The sequence below is a fragment of the Stegodyphus dumicola genome, chromosome 7 (assembly GCF_044657685.1).
Source record: "Stegodyphus dumicola isolate Sdum_Otavi_A_Nest chromosome 7, ASM4465768v1".
Lineage (NCBI taxonomy): Eukaryota > Metazoa > Arthropoda > Arachnida > Araneae > Eresidae > Stegodyphus > Stegodyphus dumicola.
The window spans coordinates 67,390,569-67,409,216 of record NC_140774.1 but is presented as its reverse complement, the minus strand read 5'-3'; the positions used below and the strand labels follow the sequence as shown (position 1 = coordinate 67,409,216).

The 18,648-nt window shown below is 32.6% G+C and overlaps 1 protein-coding gene across 11 annotated transcripts in view; it reads right to left on the bottom strand.

Annotated features, from left to right (window-relative positions):
- LOC118203970 (ankyrin repeat domain-containing protein 13C) overlaps positions 1-18,648 on the bottom strand; it is a 215,610-nt gene that overhangs the window by 138,626 nt on the left and 58,336 nt on the right. For all 11 annotated transcript variants that reach the window (XR_015042105.1, XR_015042106.1, XR_015042107.1 and 8 more), the window contains 2 exons: positions 8,658-8,751; positions 1,733-1,879 (listed from right to left, as the gene is read on the bottom strand). Coding sequence is in view for 6 of the 11 variants with exons in the window: in XM_085820396.1 (XP_085676522.1) it covers positions 1,733-1,879; positions 8,658-8,751 (241 nt within the window). In the remaining 5 variants the exon portion in view is untranslated. The remainder of the gene's footprint in view (positions 1-1,732; positions 1,880-8,657; positions 8,752-18,648) is intronic.

The window sequence follows — 18,648 nt, the reverse complement described above, 5'->3', positions numbered from 1 at the left end:
TGCTTTGTCACTGTTCGTCCATTGTTCTTGCTATCTAGAGAGTAACTAAGCATGCTAGCTGAGTTTACATGATAACCTGCTACTGATCTAAACTAGTACTCCTCCTTTCAGGATTACATTTTTCTCTGGTAAGAGCTATTCAGTCACAAAGAAGTTTGTTGATTAATTTTTAGTGCAAGAGCCATCTTTAAATATCACCTCTTTATGAGAACAGCTAAATTGAAATTTATAAATACATCTTGTCTAATTTTAACATATAAAGATTTTGGTTCGGTCCAGTGAATTTGCAATGACTTTATTAGCATTCAGATTTATTAGATTCGTTTTAAGTTATTATCAACAATTACGAACATTTAAATAAATTTTTATTTGATCTTGTAAATCTAATGACTTTAGTATTAGTAATAAATAAACTTTTGGTTAAATATTTCCAAACTTTATTTTATTTCAGTTTGTTCTGGACAGCACAGTTTTTACTGCAAAATGATGTAGAGAAATAAAATTTAACTGATTAAAATACTTTTACATATTATGGGGTCCTGAGCTCGCTAAACAATCTCCATGATAAAAAAAGGTTGCAACTGAAAAATTTTAAGAAACCCTGCTTTAGGCAAATCTTAATACAAGATTATCATAACATATTTAGCAACATTTACTTAGATAGATATATGAGCTTTACTTCTTTTAGAATTAGGTCTTTTAGAACCTTTCAGAATTTTTTAGTTTATTAGATACTCTTTTAACTCTTTTAACTTTAGGAATAAACTTTTCAATAATGCTGTAGAAGGAATGCAACTTTTCTTAATTGTTCTGCAGAGGTTTCAATTTTTAAACTGCTTTACATGTGTGACTGTTTATGGCACAGAAGGAAAAACAATTTTGAAACATTAAATTATTAGTAAATTTTTACTAAACAATACTTTTTTCAGAGATGTATCACAAAAATATCTTAAAGTTATTAGTTGATCATGCAATACAGTTTTAATTACCAGTAAAAATAGTAATCTGAACTTAATAAACTTGTTTGAACAGATCCTGAGGATTTTGGGAGAAGCTTGGAAATGAGACACAAGTATAGTGAATTGACATTCTCGTCCTAGTACTATATAATTTAGTCTTTGAACCTTCTAATATAATTTTGTAGTTGGTCTTTTCACATTCGTTTGTCCTACTTTTACTCAGTCTCTCATATTGTAGACTTTTTTTTCAAATTGCTCCACTTCTTGAAGCTTGAATAATGAAAACCTGTTTTATGAGAGTCTTATTCTTTGTTATGACTACTAAATGTAAAAGAATTATGGGCATTGACTTGACACAATTGGCTTACAATAATCATTAGCTTATAAAAAGCATGAAGCAGCAATGCATATCAAAATGCAATTTAATGCATAAATAAAATACTTGAAAATAAATTTCTCTCTACTAAAATAAATAATACCCAATAAAAATGATTTAACTGAAACATTTCTAATATAAAAATCGATTGCTTTAGTAAACTGATTTTTCAAACCCACTTTTGGTTGTATTCAAGTTTAATTGAGGCTCTATTTATTCTAATAATAAAAGCTTTAGCATGCAAATGTCTCACCATAGTTAAAAAATTGTCTCACCTTAGTTGTCTTAATGATGTTATAAAGATTTAAGGTTTGTTGAAATTTGTTTTTGAATTATTACCAGTACAATATATTAAAAAAAGCAAGCAAATTAAATAGAAATGAATTTATATAATTACCATGGCCAAAGTAGCCTTAAAATGTTTTTTAGTTTCTTTATACACCATAGGTCTCCCGAGATGAATATATTTGTCATTAGAATTAATGTACTCTTCCCATGATATCTGTCGCACTTTAGGTGGTGGTAAAGACTTTCTTCTTTGGATCTAATAAAATATAAAGTTTGCCAAATTTTAAAATACATTTAAAAATTAAGACTTTTGAATGAATTTTAATAAAAGTAATTAATTTTTGCTTTCACTAAACATAAGTTTAAAAAATAATAAATACAATAAAGAGGACCATGATAAAAGAGTGAGAATGACAATGTGTTTGTTTTTGATTTTTAAACAACATGGAGTAATGTGGTCACTAAAAGTATCAGGCCATGAAATTTTTTTCACATATTTATATCAGAAAGTTGTATAGGTACCTTATGTGCCCCCCCCAAAAAAAAAATTCAAGAAAACAGCTTTGATTACAATCCATATTTTGCTGATATTCTAATATCATAAAAAGTACCACTATATAGCCCACCCCCTCTTATTTACAATTAAAAATGTTCAAATTCCTTTGCAAGTCTTTAAAAGCCATACAGTACAAAGTTTGAGATGTATAAGATTCTGGATTTCAGATCATCAGTTTAATTCTATAGGTAGAGGTGGGCGGAACACCAGAATTTCACCATTGATCATACAGGTATAGTCCTCTTGCAGTAACTGTGGAGTTCTGTCACAATTTTGAGAAGACAACCCCATGGAAAGGACTGAAAATCTCCTATTCTGTTTCACCTACCATCAACTTTTCAAGACTTTCAACTTACCCTGTATTTCAAGTGCCTTCTTGCCAAACAGATATTATACACTTAGAAACATCCATCAGGCTTGCCACTCAAACAGGAGAATGAAATTCCCTGACTTTTCCAGGTTTTCCAGGTGTGTTTCAAGAAAATTCTAGTCTATCCGCATAATGTATGTTGGCTGTGCTAAGAGGTAAATTAATTATGGTATTACTTGTATTGTGTAGCAAATTCACTTAATTATTCAATAAATCCCAGAGGACATTTATTCTTAATTATTCTTGGTATACTTTGTTTGATAATTTTGTTTAGTTTTCCACTTAACTTAATAAAATTTAAAATATATACATTGGATAACAAATGTATGTTTTATTTAATTATTACTCATGATCATCACCAGTTCAACACGAGGCTAATCCGGTCCTTATAAATCACAACGCAATGCTAAATAGTTAGGCTAGATTTTAGGTAAATTTAATTTGCGTGAGGTATGTTCTTAAAAGGCACCTTAAGACTTGAAAACACAAATATAATTATAATAGTTGTTGTTTTCTCCACTGAAGATTGAGATTAGAATCTTCCCAATCTGGAATAAAATAAGGCTTTTTTTGCAGACATTCTGCAGCTAAACGAAAGAAAGAAATCTATTTTAATAAATTGAGGTATTTTATATTTATTTCGCAGCATACATAAGGAAAAAATATGTGCATTAAATTTCGTGATGGTATGTCATCATACTGCTATAATTAATTTCAGGATTATGCCAGAGAAAATTTCCTGAAATTTGGAAATATTATTTACTAATAATAAATAAATTTAGAGGGAAGAAGCAACATTAAATTATATGAATAACATAAAAATAAAGATAATTACTTAAAAATTGAATTAGAATAATCAACGATATTTTAGCAAATATAGTTACATGGCTAGCCTAGATGACTGATTACTATTTTTTTATTTTACTGCAAAATGTCAAGGTATTTATGAAAAAAAAAAAAAAAAAAAAAAAAAGGTTTAAAAAGATTTTGCGGTAAAATTCTAGTATACGGTAAGGCTTTGGCACGATTTTGAAAATTGTTGCCAAGACCAAAATGACCCATTTACTGCGTATCATGATGTCGCCAAATCCCATTATTATTCTAACCAAAGAACGTCTATGTAAAGAAGAAAAGGTTCCATACAAGTAAAATGCTATTATGCTGCTAGAATGCGGAGGGAAAATTTGCCAAGGGATTTGGCGATGGAACCTGGCGGCCAGAATTTTCCTCTCCAGGAAATTGAGAAACACGTGTTAAGAAGAAACGCTCTTTGAAAAAAAGAAAACTACGAAAATCCGTTTTTAAATTATTGCGAAAAATCCAAGAAGAAACGTTTTATCAAAGGACATTTTTTCTTGAATTTTCGCAATAATTTTAAAAACGGATTTTCGTAGTTTTTTTTTTCCCTGAAAATAACTAATCCATGAATTAATTTACTTGAGCCAAAAAATATTTTCTTTTCCTTTAGAGTTTAACCACTTGCGCTAAGACTAAACTTCACGGTTGCGGTGCCGTGCACTAAGCGGTAAAGTGTCTCATTTACGCCGCTCCGCATCTGCGAGTGCAATCCAGAGCTGTAACTCGAGAAACAAACAATGTTGTTGTTAGGCGACGTGTGCACCAGGTTATTTTAATTTTTGCGATAAATGCTTATTGCAAAAATGCGTGCGACGTGAGCGATGCGATGTGAACGTGAGCGACGTGGTATTCACGTCGCTCGCAGTTTGAGACAAAAGCATCTTGACGTGCGTGGCACGTCTTTTTAGCGCAAGTGGTTAAAGAAATTTTTAACGATATTCATTTTATGAACTCTTGATAACGTGACCTTCGAACTTCGACACTGGTTTCGAGCTTTGGCGACAGATATATCAGACATGCACAGGTGTTTCCCTCTATGATGGAATGGAGCCACGTCTGTTGCAGAGAGGTTTTCCTTCTTTACAATACATATTCTTTGATTCTAACCTCCATGGTACTGTATACTAGGATTAAACCCATTTTGTTTTATACAAGAACAGGTACTTTCTTTAGTTCATGCACTGCACATGCTATTCTTGAGAATACTGGAAACCAAAAGTTGCGGGAAAGTTGCTTTGCCTTTCTAAAAGACAATCAAATTGGAGCTGTGAAAATTGGCTCTATGCCAGCTACCCGAATGACACTCACGTGATACATAATTCGCCAAAAAAGTTATCTCTTGCGACGTCGGCACAAAAATCGCTTTTTTTGGCGGGATCATTGTATGAACTTCCCTGACTTTTCCCTGAATATTTTGGTCAATTTTCGAATTCCCTGACTTTTCCCGGTTCTCCCGGTTTTCCAGGTAGCGTGGCAACCCTGATCCATCCCTTTCCTGGGATTCAAACCTAGATCTATCAGTATGGCAGACAGTATTGCTAACCACTATACCAGTAGTAAGATTGCATACAAACATGACAACATTGGAGTATCATTTATTGTTTAGGGCAGGCAGGAAAATGTTAAATCACCAGAGGCCTGACCCCAAAGCAGGTGCAAATGGTGTAGTTGCACCGGGTGTCAGAATTAGATTGACTTTGTTTACTTGTCACAACCACTGAAGGGCAAAAGCATGATCCTTGCCTACATCAATCAATGCATTGTTAATTGCCATGTTGTCACTCCCTAGCTAGTAAGTGTTTGAAATTGCAGAATCTCAACATTAACAATAACATTGCAGAATCTCAGTTTGGAGAAAAATTATATTAACAGCAGACCTGTTTCCTTTTGTTATCATATTCTCTATTCCTAGCATGGAAAATGGGGGTTGATTATTTTATTTTTTGGACGTCTGAATTTCGGACTTTTACCACCATTTTGGACGTTTTACTTTAATGGTAGGTTGCATGCCATTTTGGACAAATCAGTCTCTTACAGTGAAATAATGAAAGCTGCTGTTGCAATATGACAAAAGGTGTTTTTCATCAGTAAATTATAGTAAGAAAAATCATACACAAAATTTGAAGGTAAGAAAATCTGCAGTTCACTAATTTGAATTAGATAATAAGATTAAAATAGAATTGCAGTAAATAAATTAATTTAGGAAGAAAAACTTAATAGGAAATTATTTGAGTGACTCAATGGATCGAGCCAAGATAGAAACATTTTTAATTTCTTAATCATCTAATTAAAAGAATAGAAATATGAATCCAACAAGTTATGGTGCACAGCACTGTTCCTCCCACTCCAAAAGCAGCATGCTACACCTTTACAAACTGAGAAATAAAATACCAACATTTGTTCCTGGCACTGTTGTATTTTGCTGAACTATGATAAATTGTAAAGAACCTACTTATACAAACTTCTTACTTTACATGAGATATTTGAATTACATGAAATGTTTTCAATGTAGTTTCTTACTATATGAGAGATAAAAGGCGTTTTATTACATATTAAATAAAGGTGGTCTCAACTAATGACCAAAAGCAGCTGTTGTCTACTTCTTGGTTGACTTTTAAGCATCTAACCTTCACAGAATACCTACCAACAGCCAAATAATACAATACCAGTGAACACCTATATTTCACTCTATGTTCCAAGTCTTGGGATTTACATTTATGAAATATAACTCACCAACAAAATCAACCTTCAGAAAAGTTTACACCTTTACACAACCTTCAGAAAAGTTAGTAATGCATTATAACAATATGCCTGATAAACATTTTCATAAACTGTACTGATATAGACACAGTTTGAGTTCAAAAGGCAATGTTGCTTGTATTTTTATTAGGTAATATTTTAGGTATTAACTTTGTTCAAAACTTTTTAAATAACTATTTTATCTCTAGCTAAAATATTAGATTTAAGTTATTACTAGTAAGTGAATCATTAATATGAGTATATGTGCGTATATCTATATCTATATATATATATACATCCTTTGTCAGAGAAGTTCCACGATAAAGGTTGTAAAAAATAGAAAATTGCATTTACCAAGTAATGAAACTAGCTGCTATCAAAATTGTCCCCTTGGCTATCTATACACAACTGTCAATATTTCTGAAGGTCTTGGAAGCAAGCAGGGAAATTTCCAACTGTGATACTTGCAAGCTCATTTGTCACAGCTTGTTGGATGCCTGCAATAATCTTGATGAAGCTTTCAGTTACCTTTTCACTCATGAAAACAAGAAAAAATTGCAATAATCTTTGACACAAATGTGGGATCACATCTGAATCTTTCCAATAGTTTAGTAGAAATACTTCATCTTCCCTCTTTCTGTTCTTCCCTTAGTGAGTGAGGAATGATTCGTGCATTACGTTTCTGTTTCCCTAAATCTTCATGTAAAATCTTATGCCTACCACCTAGTAAGTTTGTGTGGAAACATGGCTACGGTCATGTCAAGAATACTGACCAGGTATTATAAAAACCATATTTGTTCCTTTTTTTAGTACTGCAAACTCAGTATATACAGGGTGCCCACTGAATTCCGGTACCACCCGGAATTTTATTCATAAAATTGGTGTCTAGGTATTAGTAAAGTGGCTATGTGCTACTAAATGAGATAGCTTACCATGCCAACTGGTTGAAAACTTATGAAATAATAAGTATTTATGATCTAATGGTATCAAAATTTACCGAAAAAAAAACATTTATTCGTTTACCTTATTAAAAAAAATTTCTTTCAATGTAAGTTGTTTAAGTTGCTTTGTTTTTTTTTTGTGCTAATACTTTCTCTTTAATTCTATAAACAGACATAATTTCATGTTCAGTGACAAAGAGCAATTATACAATAACAGACATATGAGCTTTAAACTTGTGTAAGTAAAAGCACATGATAAACCCCAAGGCAATGAACCAGCTGATCATCTGGCCAAAGTGGCAGCGTACGACATTGATGCACGACAGTGGCATATCTCAGCATCCTCATCCCACCTTAAACATCATCTCCACTGCGAAGCATTAATAATCTGGCTGCAAGAATGAAATAAGTGACATGGGGGTTAAACTCACTCCTTCATTCCAAACGTCTGCAACGAAGGCCAAATTCCCATTCCACAGCTCACGCATTTTATCACCAGCGATGGCCCTTTTCTAACTTATTTCAAAAAGCATGGCATCATCAATACTGATAATGTCTCTGTTGGCAGCCCACAGGATAGGCTGAGCATTACATGTACTCTAGTTCTCTTACCATATCTTTGCATCTATGGCCACCTCCACAAAACCCAAAAGACATAACAGCATATAAACATATCCTGGTTACCAATTGGGCAGCAATCACTAAAATCTGCAAAGTTCTGAATTCACTATAAGGTCTATGACAAGACATGAATTAGGCATTCCTCTGCATAAAACTTGCATGTCTCATCTAGTTACCATCTTCCCAGTGCACAGTATCACACTGTGTATGACTCAGCGAAGCACAACTGATGAACTCTGACAAATATGTTTAATGCAGAAATTGTATTGAATTATCAGCAAACTTGGGTCTTCCATATGCAGTTGCTCAGTATTGTTTATGTATCTTACGTGCATCGTATATGTATTTTATAACTCATGTTTTATATGTACTTTATATGTATTTTACTTACATTTATATTTACATTCCATGTTTTATGTTGCTTATTTCATATTCTGGTATTCTTACCTATATATATATGTTCTGGTATTCTTACATATTATATGTTTCTTGTATTTTGTCTCGAAAAAAGTTCCTATTATATCACCATCTAACTATGTATGGCCATATGACTTATTTAAATTCTTCAATAAACTCTGGCTAGTGTAGGATGAGGGACATAGACCTGCTTACCGCTGTTAGTAGCTAGGTGCTTCTATCTTTCGTCACCTGCTAAAGTAAATATTATTCTCATGTAGCCATAACTATACGCACAACTTATGGTGAAGTGTTTACCAAACTGGACAGATGGATATTAAATAAAGTCAGTAAAGGAAGTACTTCCTTTTTCCACCCTTTAAACATACAGAACACTGCAATGTCTTTGGTCAGATAATAATAGTAATGATGACATTAAACCATACCAAATAATCATAAAAATTAGATAATCAGAATTTAGCATTTCCTCTCAAATACCTTTTATGGATGCACTAAAAATACCTAAATGAGACAGATGCGAAAAATGTATTACCTCAGTATTGTCAAGCAAAAAGTTCCCACTTTTTGTGAAACTTTCAAATATAGCTTTATTTTTGTGCAGATCTTCATCTGTTAAATGTTCCCGTCTGAAATACATAGAATCAAAGTTAATGATTTAATCAAATTGAATTTCACATAATAAAAGGTTATTAGTTTATTAAAAAAATGACTAACACACAGTTCTAGAAAAAAAAATTCAGAAAAGTAATAAAATTTAATACCCAACCCCATATTTTATACTGTTGAACAACAGTAATTTTTGAATCTGTGCCAATTATGAATGAATCAATTAGAAAATCTAAATCATATGTTACATGTTATAATACATTATATTACATGCACTTAGGTAAGGCATGAAGGGATATATAAATAAAGCACAGTGAACTTAATTCCCAAAACCATTTTATACTCTCATGAGATACCTCTACATTAAGCAAGATTCCAGAAAAGTCATGTCACATGCATGAAACTCGCAACGCTTGAATTTAGCTCTTAGGCAACTCTCTCTATCAGAGAAAATATGAAATGATATCATGTGGCATAGCATATTTTTTTCTAATGCAGGGAAAATTAACGATTCCCCCCCCCAATGGATGTAATGTTACATTTTGAGTAGATCCGTGTCATGCTACAAGAACCTTACTTTAACTGATTATGTATCCTCTAGCTCCATTGTTCTTTTATCAACAAGGTCAGTTTTTTCAAATTATTCAAAGTGTCCAAAATGACACATTGACCAGTTCCACAGATTCAAAAAGTGTTTTACTGGCGCATTTAGAAATCTCAAGAAAATTAGAACAGTCATTTGTACTCCAATTGATGTTACTTTCAAGGTGACTAAAAAAAAAAATTTTTTTTTTTTTTTTTTTTTTTTTTTTTTTTTTTTTTTTTTTTTTTTTACATCTGAAACAGAACTGTAAAACAATTTTCTATGAGTTTATTGAACACTTTATACATACGAGGTAGGATTCAAAAGTTTCCAGACTGATTCTATAACATAAAAAAAAAAAAAATTATGAATTAAATTGCAGAAACACATCCTCTTTTGAAATAAGACCCCTGTGCAACAACATACTTTTGCCAGCATGCCACTGAAGCACGTCTGGAATCCATTTTTGACAGTGTCCTTTTAATTCAGCCTGCGATGCACATTTAATTTCATCTGAAGATTGAAATCGATGACTATGCAAGAGTCTTGGCATTCCAGGAAATAGGAAGAAATCACAAGATGCGAGATCAGGTGAGTAAGGAGGATGAAGCAAAACAGTTTTCGGTTTTACAAGAAACTCATTGACGAGTACAATTGGTGAGCAAGAGTGTTGTCATGCAACAGCATCCATGACTTCTCATCACAAATGTTTGGTCTCTTCTTCTGCATCGATTCACGCAAATGACGCAGGATTTCGACATAGAGTGCTTTGTTCACGGTGCATCCTTGAGGGATAAATTCCAGATGCACAGTGCCCTGGATATCGAAGAATACCTCTAGCATGACCTTTCCTTTAGAGCGATCATGGCGGAATTTCTGCTTCTGTTGAGATTTCCACGTTGCCAAAGCTCTCTTGGTTTGCGGGTCATACCAAAAGCACCATTTCTCATCTCCAGTAACAATTCTGCCAAGTAGAGAAGGATCTATCTTTGTCAACAGCTGAAGTCTCTCGCCATTTCCATTCAAATTTCCTCTTGGTCTACGTTTAACATGTGGGGAACGATATGTTGACACACCCTATGCATGTTAAGATCCTTAATCATTATTCACTGCTATGTGGCCTCTGATGTCCAAACTGATTCTGCTATTTGGCAAATTGTTTGCTGTCTGTTCGCATAAATTGCTGTGGACACCTTTTTGATGTTTTTGATGTAAGCCATTGTATTTCTTATATTTTACACACACACACACACATATATATACTTTGTAACATGCAAACATGTTGGGAAAAGGGGCAAATCTAGTGAGACTTTTGTTAGTTTAAATTTGTACAGAAATTGGAGTTCGGTTAATATCATTTGAAGTCTCAATGGATTTGTCAGACAAAACATGTTTGCATATCTAGTTAATCAACTTGGTTGGAGGCTTCAAATACTATTCCCTTGACAAATTCTGTTTAAAACTTTGAACAGAGAGGATTAACAAAAAAATTTTTGTACACATTTTCTGTAGTTTGGATAGGTTTTTTTAAATTTACTTTATCACTCATATTACATGGTGTTTCTGAAATTCTGATAGGAAACAACAAATGTTTTTAATGACTTTTACTAGGTTTCAAACTTTCTTTCATCTTTAAATATTATATATATATATATATATATATATATGTAATAATAGCACAAATTTGGAAGCACTGAATGCAAGACTACTCAGATGTAGATACATAGAAATGCTGACTGCGAAGGATGCTTAAAACGTCCATCCATTCTGAAGAAGAAGCAGTCGAGCCGGATTAAATTCCATATTTATTTAAATTCTCATTTGTGACCACAATTCACTTGGCACTGCAATTGTGCCGATTTCCAGAACATTTACAATTTGATACTATTGTGATAGAAGCAAACATAGAAGTTTGCTGCAGCATTTTAATAGGATGAAAAGCGTAAGCGAAAGTGAAAGAATGTCCCAGTAGTAATGCAGAGGAAGAAGGAAGGGAGTCTTGGTTTGCAATTATTATGATTGGGCAAGAGATATCTGCATTAAGCATTACATAAGATAGTATGTTAATGTGAATGACGCAGTTTAAACTCATGGCACTATTTTTAGATAGAGAGAGGAAGTCCCCAAATTAACTAAATATAAAAAAGGTTATAGCCGATTAAATTTTAGAAGTTTGCTTTCATATTTTTTATTTTTCAAAATAAGAAAATTAGAAATGTAACAATAAGAGTAAAAACCATAATTTTAGCAATGATGTTAAAATATAAGTTATAATAATGAAAATTAATTATGTTTTGAACATTCTGAAATTTATTGTGATTATTCAAACTAAGTACTGTGTTTGCAAAATTTTTACAACTGTGATTTTCAATACAAAGCTTTGCAAATCCTTCCCTGAAAAAATATAATTATGTGGACTCTAAAATGCAAAGACTTTTGGACTGAAAATATTTAATAGGACTCTAAAATATTATCCAAGTTTATATTTTGCAATTATGTAAGTAATTATTTGATCAAAATTTGAGGATATGTATTTTTCAAATTATTTCTTTTTATTTGCTAATGCTTTCATGCTTTCTCTCTAAAAAAACTTTTTCTCTCACCCAGCGCTTTTCTTCTTAAAAGGAGAAGAGGAATATGTAAAATATAAAATCTAGCTTTCAAATAATAAATTAATAGCACTTTAACTTCCATTTCATTCTAAAAATAACAGCAATAAATTTGTCTCCCTGCAGTTCTGATGTGCACTTATCAATGAAATCTGAACCCAAAATCCTGCACATTAAAGTGCCATGTGATCTGAAATGGAATTTTGTATGAAAAGGTTAATTACGTCACAACTCCCAATCTTGCTTTGTGTCACTGCTTTGCATTGCCACTAGCCTCGTAGAGTTAATTTTTCTAAATTAAGATGTAAGCTGTTAAAAAATTGGGAGGTGCATAGTGCACCCACAGTGATAATGTGAATTATCCAAGAATAAAATTATGTGTAAAATTTACCGTTATGTGTGTTCTTCAAGTGTCACCTTTCTAACTACACAGCAAAGTCTTTAAGTTATGATGAAGTCCTCTCCAACGCCAATCTGTTCCAACTCTCACCAAGTCATTTTATTACAGTAATAACACAGTGTTATTATGATATCGCAGTTTTTTACATCTAATGGAACAGTTTTATCCTTCAGATATATATATATATATTTAATAAACTGTGATAATCTGATCTCCTCCTGTGCTACAACACTTTGCTGCTGCTTAACACATCCTTCCTTTGTTAGAATAGTTATGATGCAGAAAGTCTAAAATTAATCATACTTAATTTAAATCACTATTGAATATGTAATTTGGAGAATTTCATCTAAAGTAAAAATGATCTGTGGTGAAAATTGAAATAAAGATATGGAATAGTAAAAAGTGAAATCCTTCTGTGTCATCATTTCTGCTGTATTCCACTCAGCCAAACAATGCCCGGACTCTGATGGCAAGCTTTGTCACTCACGTGCTCCACTGCCAAAATATCGACTGCAATATATATATGTATTGGGTTTTAAAGAAAGTTTCCCTGTCACCGCAAATATCATCTGCACAAAGAGTTCATGTTGGTGTGTTTAATCATATTTTGGTCAAACGATTTTTGGCATTTGAAAGAGGCTTGCTTTAGACATTGTGTTGTGAAATTTGTAAAAATATATCGTTACCATTAGGTACAAGGCGTCTGAAATGGAACTATCACATTGCCAGATTAGACCATCATTTACTTCCATTTCAGTTGCAAAAGGTCAGCTACAGAATGTTACCAAATCATGTGTGCAGCTTTAGGTACTAATGTTGTATCATATGACACTGTGAAGGTTTAGTACCAAAAGTACAAAAACAAGGACTATGATATTCAAGAAGCAGAGTGCTCTGGCTGGCCTACTTATGTTGATGAGGTCCGCCAGTAAGAACTTATAGAAGAAGATCAGCATGCAAGCACTCAAGAGTTTGCTGAAGATTTACACATTAGTGCCACATCCATTAGTCGTGCTATGCATCACATGAACTTGACGTACAAGTTTAGTCGTTGGGTGCCTTATGAGCTGACTCAAGAAGATTTGTCTGGGCCTACACTAATCTGTTTGAATATCAACACAAGGATAAAATTCTGGACAGGATTGTCACTTGCGATGAAAAGTGGATATACTTCAACAATGCAGGCCGAAGATGGGGTTGGTCTGCGCCCAGTGAGCCTGTCAGCAGCATCACAAAGTGCAATTTGACTGGCAAAAAGATCATGCTTTGTATCTGGTGTGATTGCCTTGGTATCATCCACAAAGAGTATCTGGAAAAAGGTAAAATCCTTGTCAGTAAGGTGGACAACGTCTTTGTGTTAGTCTATGTTGATGCTGCTATCAAGGAAAAATGCTGTACTGAGTTCCGGCACAAAAAGGCAATGTTCCATCAAGATAATGCAAGACTTCAAGTGACTGCATTCACAGACTGGACTCTGTACAGTCTTGAATGGGATCTTTTGCAACACCCACCATATATCCCCGACATCGCTCCTTCGAACTTCTACTTTTTTCACACTTGCAGTTACATCTTGCTGGTGCTATCTTCCATTCTGCACAGGACGTATAAAATGAGGTTGACCTGTTTTTGGACTCGTGGCTACCAAGGCTTTGAAAAACTACCAAAACATAGGGAGCAAATCATAGATTTGGGTGGTGATTATTATCCACACTAAAAGCACTGCTTGTAATGTAACGATTTAGTCAGATGCAATGATTTCAGTCTAAAGTCAACTGTTATTACCTGCTCCCAAAAATCAGACAACAGAGTAGCCCTCTTAAATGAAACATTTATCAACCCCTCTTATGTATGATTTAAATAATAGTGAGGATGCTGTTGCCAATCAAACTGAAACATGGAAACATACAAAGCAAAATGAAAACATGGTATGGAGATATTAGATAAGTCACAGTATTAAAAAAGTACTCAAGGTTTGGCTTACAAAAGTTCCTGAAAAAGATGTGACAGAAAGCTGTAGAAAGTAGATGAAACAAGTCTTATTGTACATTTCCCCGATTTATTTTAAACTGAAAGTTGAAAAATACGTAAAATATTGAAAGATTTGATTGACCATTTTTGGATGCATTACCATGAGTGGTAAAATGGAAACTGTTAGTAACTGATACAAGAAAAAATACCTAATGCTTCAAAAGAGTAGAGTTTTATCAACTGACAACATATGTAATTCAAGGCACAGATAATGCCAGTGATTTATAATGAATGTTTTTTAAAGTGGGATAATGAACTGAAGAATGGTATCTTTCTTCTCTTTTGAAGAGAGATATTTATGTTACACATTACACAATGTGTAACATAAATATCTCTCTTAAGCATACTGAAATTATATATTTACTAGGAAATACTGCAGTCATAATTTAATCATGCGGTTATTACAATGATGAAAGAATATGATCACAATGAGATGCATATTTAAATACTTTATAATATAATATGGATATAAATGCAAATGAATTAGGAAAACTAACCTTCTTGAGGGCTGCATTTACTTAACATGTCTTGGAACCGCATCTTGGAAAAGACATTAAAGAACTAGCATGCCAACCTTTTACTAAATGATGAAATACAGGAAGCTGAAGGGTAAAAAAAAAGTGTCTTCACAGAGCCTGAATTTCAAGGAATATGATGCTTGAGTAGATATTGATGAAAAATATAAAGTTTCAGTACTAATGACAGAAGAAGAAATTTGCCAGTTACTTTCTGATGCATATTCAGTGGCAAACTTTTTAAGAAAAAGATGAAATCAGTGAATTTCCTATAAATGCATGTTAAGTATGAACAGCATAAGTCGAATAACTTCCAGAAAAACTATGAACAGTTCATTACCAAACTTCTGCATTTTTCTAATTAAAATGCTGTGAAAGCTCCTATTTATATGTTTTTAGTTATATCTATATTAAATTGGTTCCATTTCATTGCTATTTTAAAGAATATTTTTTCTCATTATTTAACACTAGAATTACGGTGGTCTTCGCATACCTAGAATTACGGAGGGTGTCATTTTGATCCCTTGATAAGATATCTGCATATTTCTCTATATGATATAATATATTTGTGAAAAAGAAATTAAAATAATGCAAATCATGACAACTACAGTTTTTTTTTAAAGAATATAGAGACTTTGCAGGTATGTAGTCAAATAATGAACAAGCATTTAAATATTTCCATTGGAAAATGTATTCCCCCCTCCCCCCGATAGCTTACATTTCAGAAACACAGAAAATAAAATGTATAAACATTTACGAAAATTTTTCCAAAAAAAGTGGCCTTTAATCCAAATATTAAAGTATTTTAAAACAAACATTTTGCTATAAAGAGTACATAGAAATAGAAATATTTTATTCACAGATAATATATTAGTCAGCGCAGCAATTAGCATGCACGTTTATCTTTCTGATTTTTTGCGTACAATATCCGCATACATATTTATTACAGTTGTCGCAAATATTAGAAGTTTTGTTACCTTTGCATTTCCTTACTTGACATTTCTCCTTTATTTATTTATTTATTTATTATTTTTTTAAATTTTTATTTTACTGAATCTTGTCCACCCACAAAGCCACTTGAAGAGAGAACAAATTTGTTTTTACTAGATATATATTCTTCTCTTAGTTCTGCCAAACACAATAGAAAATCCCTTCTGCTGATATTTTCTTTTGTAACTTCCTTATACAGAATCCACGCATTTATGCCTGCTAAGTCCAACATATTGTAGAATACATGTACTGGCCAACAGCATGATGGTGCTTTCACGGAGTACTTTCTTGCCATTTGATCCAAAACATCTACCCTGAATTTTGTAGAATTGTAAAACTTTATTACATCAAGAACTTTCTTTTCATTAGATTCAAATTCAACTGATGAATGGAGTGTACTTAACAAAATTATGTTTTTGTTCCTTTTACCTTGATATGATATAAGTGTTATATAGTCCTGTTTCATCACAACTGAAGAAAAAACTCCGTTTCTTACATTTTTGAAACTAGAGGGAATTTCTCGTTTTTCATAGTTTCATGAAAAACCTTTGGTTCCCAAGTCTTGGACCACAAACTAAGAATTGGTAAGCCCTTGGCAGCTAATGTCCGCCTTACGTACAACAACACTATGAATGCTTCCAGTTCTGCTAATAAAATAGTGAAAGAATCATTATGAAGTTTACGCTTGGCTTCAGCATCAGTACACTTCTTTATGACGCGTAAAATTTTTTCATTTATTATTAACTTACATGCACTAAGAGCTTTACCAGAACAAATGTGAGGTTTAGCATAGGATGTTGGTCCTGCATTTTCTCGTAAGATATTTTATTCACAGATAATATATTAGTCAGCGCAGCAATTAGCACGCACGTTTATCTTTCTGATTTTTTGCGTACAATATCCGCATACATATTTATTACAGTTGTCGCAAATATTAGAAGTTTTGTTACCTTTGCATTTCCTTACTTGACATTTCTCCTTTATTTATTTATTTATTTATTATTTTTTTTTTTTTTTAAATTTTTATTTTACTGAATCTTGTCCACCCACAAAGCCACTTGAAGAGAGAACAAATTTGTTTTTACTAGATATATATTCTTCTCTTAGTTCTGCCAAACACAATAGAAAATCCCTTCTGCTGATATTTTCTTTTGTAACTTCCTTACACAGAATCCACGCATTTATGCCTGCTAAGTCCAACATATTGCAGAATACATGTACTGGCCAACAGCATGATGGTGCTTTCACGGAGTACTTTCTTGCCATTTGATCCAAAACATCTACCCTGAATTTCAGGGTCACGGACCAAAAATATTTGAAATATTTTCTACTTTCAATACAGTTCCATCACTAGCAATTTCTTTGCAAGTGTTAGTCTGAATTACGTTGAATTTCATATTCCCTTTTGAGCACCTACTAGTTCCTGGTTTGGCATTCTTAGGTACAGCAGAATTTGAACTCGTAGAAACAAATCCATTTGTACTTTCACTTGAGCTAGAGGATGATATTGCCTGATTACTCTCTATAATAAATTCAGAATCACAAGATGTTTCATCTCCATCTTTATCTGCAGAATTATTTTCGATTTCAGAACCGGAATCGGCATCAGATAGTTCTTGCATCAGTTTCAAGATTTCTTCCATGCGTAGTCCTTTTCTACGCGCTATTAGTATGTCACTATAATAAATTCATATAAATAGAATAAAATTTTTCACTAAAACTTGTTATGAATAATAAACAAAATATCTATGAAAATCTACAAATGTTCAGCTCGTAATAATCTCTTTTTTCTGATTTCATTCCACAAAGGAAAGTATTGCTCATATCATGTGACTGGCAGATGTGAAACTACGCAGACCCACCATATTCTTTTCCTTTGTTTGTATTTTGTTTAGCAGGGGCAAATAAAAGTAGTTTACAGAAGTAACAGTGTTCAGATAATACAATTAAATGTATTCACATTTCTTTTCTCTCAAAGGGGTCAAAATGACACCTGCCGTATTTCTAGGTATAATCATTTGTTAGGGCTAAAATAAAAAATATGATTTTCTTGAAATCTTTACTATTTCGTAAATCACAATGATTTAGGAAAAGTCGAGAAAAGATTAAGATATTTGGAAAAAAAAAAAAAAAAAAGAAGAGTTGTCAGAGATAAAAGTTCACTAGGTGTTAAAATGACCCTTCCGTAATTCTAGTGTTAATGCTGTCAAAACAGTCAAGGAGAAACGATTATACTAACGATTATATTATTGTACTGTATTCATTTTTTAAATCTTTTGGGGATAGAGGGCCATTATATTGGCCTTAGTATTCATTGAGGAGAGGGATGCCCACTTTAGTGGTGACGTCTTTTTCTCTTTTTACCAAGATGCAATGGTGGGAGTCAAGTTTGATCTCCCTGGAGTCTTAACCACTAATCTCTTTCAAAGGCCTTTGTTTTAAAGATCCAGTTTTCCCTAAAATTCCCTTTTCATTCTTGCAACTTCAGAATTCAAAGATAACCCCATCTATAATTACCTAGTAAATTCTTTCCATTCTTTTGAAAACTATATACACCGAACAAACTTCTCCTTCCAATTTGAAAGCTTTTTACTAAAAAAATTTGCAGTACGAAATATATGAACAATGTAATATATGTACAAGCCATATCTGAACAAAACACTGCATATTTTAAATTGTGAGTTTTCACTCTTAAGCATTACGCTTTCACACAAATGTTTAACACTTATTTAGACTTAAAATTTTAATTTTTCTGCAATTTAAACATTTCCATACAGTTTAAGTTTTCAATT